Below are 6872 nucleotides of genomic sequence, written 5' to 3'. Positions count from 1 at the left end.
ATTATTATTATTGTTATTATGAAATAAATTTTAATCTCTCCGATAGCTGATGCTTGTTCGGATCCATCATCGAATGACTGCGATCCCGCTGTAGGGGTGTGTTTAAATAATGGAACATCTTATTACTGCGACTGCCAACCAACTTACTTGCTTCAAAGTGACGGCCACACGTGTATTGGTTAGTACTTGCTTAGACTTAACACTGCCTATCTGTATTAATTGCAAAAACAAATAATAATGATAATAATATTAATAATAGGTCAAAAAATAAAATACTAATTATAATGATGAGTACCAAACTCCTGCCTAGGGAACGAAGACTGCTAGTCGCCAGAGCCATTTTCGGGATGTTAGAGGTCCTTACATTACGATTCAAAGCGGCAATGTGTATATAAAATGCAAAATATAAAGCTTTATTAACGAATTGGCATAGAATACAGTTTTAGTCCTACAATCAAATACAAATGCTAATGACGTAACGAAGCACGCTGTGTGTTGTTTTTCACTGTGTTGTTACTTTTACTTCAATAGCCAGTGTACTTAATCCTTTTTTATATTAATATTTTTGCTCTAATGGTAAGAGAAAGAATGTTAAGTGGGAGAGGGGCACTCACCAATTTAGGGGATGGGGTTAGTAGGCAAAATGAGTTGATTTTTAACTACTTCAGCGTGTTTTTGTTTTTGCTAAGTAAATTCGGAACAAGCTGTCTTTTGGGCCGACATGGGCCTTTCTAGCCACCCCACCCTCATGTTTTACTCATTTGCCTTATTATTTCGACGTCATGAATTCTATATATCCATAATAGCGGACCCTTGCGCCAATTCGTCTTTGAACAACTGTGACCAACAACACGGGAACTGCACAACTCGAGGTACAAGTTACGACTGCGCGTGTGAAGTGAATTACATTCTTCAAGACGATGGGCATTCGTGCATAGGTTAGTAAATGCGTTATTATTATAAGCTTTTTTTATTATAATAATTATCAATATATAGTGTTATTATCATTATTATTATTAGTGGTAGTAGTGTAGTGTATTATCTTTATTAATATTATGATAATATACTTTTATTTTCCATACAAAAAATGTAATACAATATACAATAAGAATGCAAAAGAATTGAAACAAATACATTGTATGGAAGGAGGCTTCAGTAAGTTCAACAAGAGCTTTAAGACGTAGCCACTTTAAAAAAAAAAAAAAATAAATAAATATAAAATAAATAAAAAAAATAAATAAATAAAATGAATAAATAAAAGATAAAAATAATGTTATAATAATTACTATATACATTGTATTATTGTTTTTAATATTATTATGCACCATAATGATCATTACCCTCAACCGAATAATTATTACTATTATCATTAATAAAGATATTGATATAATCATTCTTTGCTAAATATATTTCTCGTAGGTTTGCATGGCGCGTATCAATAACAAAATTATTAGCAACAATATTTTTACACATAGTGATTTGTTATCATTACTTTGCTGTTATAAACCTTGTTACAATCACTTTATATTTATAGTCGATCCTTGTTCGAATTCGACTCTCAACATCTGTGACAAGAATCATGGCCTTTGTATATCTAACGGAACGGATTACGTGTGCGCATGTCATAACGGATACGTACTGCAGTCGGATGGAGTCACGTGCTCAGGTTATTATCGGCTATTCTAAAGCTTTGTCCAGAATATCGATTTTTTTTTTACAAAAAGCTGTTGTATGCCCATATTTAGTCATGATGTGTCTATATATAGCCATGATGTGATGTCATCATGACCAGACATGTCACATGTTTTTGTCAAATAAAATTTGCTATTCATGTAGAGGGGCTTAAATCTATTATTTGTAAAAGCGGTTGGCTCATCGGTTGTGGCTTGGACTCCCAACCTCGAGATCTGGGGTTCGAAATTGTCGCTGTGCAAGTCGCTTGTATCCTTGGGCAAGGCGCTTTATCTATGCTTGTCTCTCTCTACCCAGGAGCATATATGGGTACCTGGAAGGATGTTGTAGCATTGAATGTACTAGTAGCGCATGACTAGGTATACTCCCCGGGGAGCAGAGAAGGTTGTACTTTATGTGCTGGTTTACCATTCAATGACCAAGGGTAACACACAGCGCTTATTTGATCATATATTTTGGAATTGGCGCTATATAAATATTCAAGGATTATTATTTTGTTATATCTGTTACATGCACTTCGGTGGGAGAGTTGGCGTGAGGTGGGGGAAGATTCGAGCAGTTCTTGCGTTTCGGTCTCCCAGCCTCGAGGTCGGGGGGTTTGAACCTTCACTGTGCATTTCGCTTGTGACAAGTTCGACAAAGCACATTACCTACGTTTGTCTCAGCTCTCTCTCCACAAGTATAAATGAATACATGGATGTTCACTACTGGGGAGGAAAAAGACGCGTTTAGAGGAATTGGCCGCCCTTTAATGCTGAAGTGTTGTGGGCTAATATCTTTTGCCTTTTCCTTTACCAGTAACTTTAACTTTACTTTTGCCTTTGCCTTTTTCTTTGCCTTTACCTTTGTCTTTATCTTTAACTTTACCTTTACCTTTGCTTTACCTTTACCTTTACCTTTACCTTTAACTTTAACTTTAACTTTAACTTTACCTTTAACTTTACCTTTAACTTTAACTTTAACTTTAACTTTAACTTTAACTTTAACTCTACCTTTAACTTTACCTTTGCCTTTACCTTTACTTTTATCTTTAACTTTAACTTTAACTTTACCTTTACTTTTAACTTTACCTTTACTTTTACCTTTAACTTTACCTTTTCCTTTATCTTTAACTTTACCTTTACTTCAATATTGTTGATTGTTAAAAAAGTTCCCATACACTCTATTTTGTCCACTATCGACTCTGTCGAATTGATTACGTGTTGGTAGCGATATTCCAAATGAATCAAAATATAATTTATAATAATATACAAATAATGATATTCTGATAGTAATAGGAATGAAGCTAGTTATCCGAAAGTCGTGGGTTCGATTCCCACCCGAATCACTTGTGAGATTGTTTTCGCAAGTATTTGGGAACGTATACTGATCATTCAGTACGATAACACGTCAGGTAGGGCAAAAACATGATTCCTACAAATATCAAAGAACTTAAATAGCAGAAGAATGAGTTCTTTTTCTTATTTTCATTAAAATTGATGAAAAATCCGCCCCTCCGCGAGCGGGGTAAAATTTAACTAAGTGGAGAAACTACAGGAAACCTCTATTATTAATATATAGCGCCACCTCGTGGATGGGGTTAAATTGCTCTCCGTTCTTCCCACAATGCATTCGACAGGATGTTCCAATCGCGAAGCTGCTCTATCTTTTGCTATTTATTATCTTTGTTAATACTGATAAGAATAAAAAAAAAAAATTATTATGGCATTATACAGCTTTTTTTTTCTTTCATCAGACATTGATGTTTGTGCTAATTCAACTCTAAATGACTGTGATGACCTGAGAGGATTCTGCGTCAGGAATGGCACAGGCTATTACTGTGGCTGCAATCCCCCATTCCGCCTCAAATCTGACAAAAAGCAGTGTATATGTAAGACGAATAATAATTTAGTAATGAATAATGTCTATTATAAGAATGAACAAATTTCAGATCAAATAGCCACACAATTAATATTAATGATGTCTCTTATACACATCTAGATGTGTATAAGAGACAGGTGTACGTATCAGCAGGTAACTGCACATGCTCTGTCTCTTATACACATCTAGATGTGTATAAGAGATCACTTACTTGACTATCATAATTGTGGCTAATGTTATTGTCATAATCGTTCACAAAATGATTCTGAACTCATCTTCGTTACATTACTCGTTGCATTTTTTCTTAGCACAACCTCAGTCCAAGACATATGAACTGGTTAGCGGTAGTGACGCGTGCCTTCAAGGGGAATTGAGACAATTCACCAGTCACAGCTTACTTCGATGTGCCAACGCCTGTCTCGGAGTCACGTCTTGTACCGGTTACCATTTCGACTCTGATGCTGGCGGCATATGTGCCTTTGAAACTGGCAGCTCTGACGCTGAAGAAACTTGTTATGTGACCGGTAATACCTACGTCATACCATCAACCTAAAGACACTGAACAATCTTCGAAATATGCCAGTTTATTCAGACATTTGTATTATACAATGCACATTCGTGTTTAGAATTAACGCAATAAGTGATATCTTACTGACATACAGTACCATTATGACGTCACAAACATACGTTGTAGATGTAAATAGTTAGAATTGGATGATATAGATTCGTATGTTGTTTACAATGTGGATTAGGTTATATTATACAATATCATATCATATATAATATCATATTATCATTGTGCATACTATATTAAAGGACAATATAAATTTTAAAAGAATTCCACTTTTCCTAATACAATGTATCGATGACAATGGTCATGTAATAATAATTATACTAACTTTCATTTATAAAGCGCTTTTTACTGGTGTCTCACAGACCATTAATCTACTGAAACATGTATACTGCAGATTATGTTAAATTGTTTTATGGTTTATTAAAAGTTGATGGAAATATACTACCATATGTGATTATATGTATATATTACAGTCTTTGTCTATGAAGCATCTACAAATTAAACATTACTGTTAATATTATAAATATTTTTTTCCCTTTTTGTTCAATTTCAAATAATGAAATTTTAAATTGTGGCAAGGTCCATATGGACCCGCAGTATTTGACAGTGTGTGGAGCGCTAGTACTGACATAACAGATACATTGGTCCTTATGCTGGGACCGGGGTTGACCATGAGATTGTTCTCAAGAAGCAAGAATATTGCCTCTCGAATTAACGCATATAAATGAATATATTATAGTAGGCCTATATAATAATAATATTAATAATAATAATAATAATAATAATAATGACAATGACAATGACAATGACAATAATAGTAATTAATAATATATAAATGAATATGTTATAATAGGCCTATATTAAAAAAAAATAATAATAATAAATAATAATAATAATATAAATAATAGTAATAATAAAAATAATAGTAATAATAAAAATAATAGTAATAATAAAAATAATAGTAATAATAAAAATAATAGTAATAATAATAATAGTAATAATAATAATAGTAATAATAATAATAATAATAATAAAAATAATAATAATAATAATAATAATAATAATAATAATAATAATAATAATAAATAATAATAATTAATAATAACAATAATATTTTGATGTAAGTTTGGGTCAGGAAAATATCATAGAAGTGATGTTTGCCCTACCTGACATGTTTTAGTACCAAATACTCAGTAATACTAGCTCCCAATACTAGCGAAAAAAAAAATCGCTAGTGAATCAGCAGGTAACTGCACATGCTACTTCGATGTAAGTTTGTAAATTTGGGAACGTATTGAGTATATACTACGTGAGGTAGGGCAAAACATCACGCCTACAATAACAATAATATAAGATAAATAGAAAAAAAATATTATATTCATTTCTTAATACCAAAGTAGCAGCTTATAATCGAAAAGTGAAGGAAAACATTAACATCACCGGCTTAAAGTCTGATGACGCTAAAGAGATAATGCAGGCCTAGGTCAAGTGTACTCTAGATAGCTGATGGATTTATTAATTGTTATTCTATGGGACGTGACACTAAATCGGCCATCTAAACAAAACCGGCTGGGGTTTTATATATTAGTTTTCATGCTTTGATAACGATTCATTATTTTACCGTTTTAAATTTGTTGAAGCTGCGAACAGCACTGCGTTTGTGACTCATGTGGCTATCAGCATTTATTAATTTGCATGAATGTCAATTGTCAACTGCAAACAATAATGGTAAGTGTGGGTGGCCGTCATAGAAGTACTGAAAACCAGACGCTTATAGTTATCCTGTCTCAGCCTACAGACTATTTCATTGGTCAATGTTCAATCAATTATACGAAGTCTTAATGAGAAGTGAGTGAAAGTACGAAATGTACTCTTTATTGTATTATTTACATACAAAAGATTTTTTTGTCGAAAGAAAAAGATACATTAACATGCATTAAATTATATATATTTTATTATATATATATAAATAATATATATATATATATATATATTTATTTATTTATTTACAGGACTACATTCGTTGCGAGCTATGCTACACGATGTATTATTATGTCCTTTATTCGAACACTGTATTTACCTTTCTTTGATGATTTAAGTATATAATTTAACAGTGGTAACGGCTACCTTGATTTATATTTCAGTGTATGCTATTATTTGTTTCTAGCCGTACTTATTGCGTAATAGAGTGTATCTGGTGGTATTTGAATCTGTTTAACCATGAAGCCTCCGTGGTCTAATGGTTATGACGCTCGCCTTGACAGCGTGAGGTCGCAGGTTCGAGTCCGGGCGGAAGCATTTTATTACACAAGTTTGTATTAATTTATTTATAGGACTACATTCGTTGAGAGCTATGCTACACGATGTATAATTATGTCCTTTATTCGAACACTGTATTTACCTTTCTTCGAAGATTTATATACCGTATATGATTTAACAGTGTTAACGGCAATCTTCATTTATATTATATGCAATTATTTGTTTCTAGCCGCACTTAATGTGTATCTGGCGGTATTTGATTTTTTTCAATCATGAAGCCTCTGTGGTCTAATGGTTATGATGCTCATCTTGGCAGCGAGAGGTTGCAGGTTCGAATCCCATAGGAGGTATTTTATTACACAATTCCTTTATTAATGTATTTATAAGAATATATTCGTTGAGAGCTATGCTACACGATGCATTAATATGTTCCTTATTTTCTGTATTTACCTTTCTTTGATTATATATATATATATATATATATATA

At 32.5% G+C, this 6872-nt stretch overlaps 1 protein-coding gene across 1 annotated transcript in view; it reads left to right on the top strand.

Annotated features, from left to right (window-relative positions):
- LOC117112085 (matrilin-3-like) overlaps window positions 1-4513 on the top strand; it is a 6150-nt gene extending 1637 nt beyond the window's left edge. Inside the window, exons 2-6 of the mRNA XM_033255135.1 lie at window positions 47-178; window positions 807-938; window positions 1535-1666; window positions 3428-3562; window positions 3861-4513. Coding sequence (XP_033111026.1) covers window positions 47-178; window positions 807-938; window positions 1535-1666; window positions 3428-3562; window positions 3861-4105 — 776 coding nt within the window. The 3' untranslated portion in view covers window positions 4106-4513. The remainder of the gene's footprint in view (window positions 1-46; window positions 179-806; window positions 939-1534; window positions 1667-3427; window positions 3563-3860) is intronic.
- The last annotated feature ends 2359 nt before the right edge of the window (window positions 4514-6872 follow it).

The sequence above is a fragment of the Anneissia japonica genome, unplaced genomic scaffold (genome assembly GCF_011630105.1).
Source record: "Anneissia japonica isolate Jap-2015-1 unplaced genomic scaffold, ASM1163010v1 scaffold3934_len446420_cov169, whole genome shotgun sequence".
Lineage (NCBI taxonomy): Eukaryota > Metazoa > Echinodermata > Crinoidea > Comatulida > Comatulidae > Anneissia > Anneissia japonica.
This window is presented reverse-complemented; position numbering and strand designations above follow the sequence as displayed.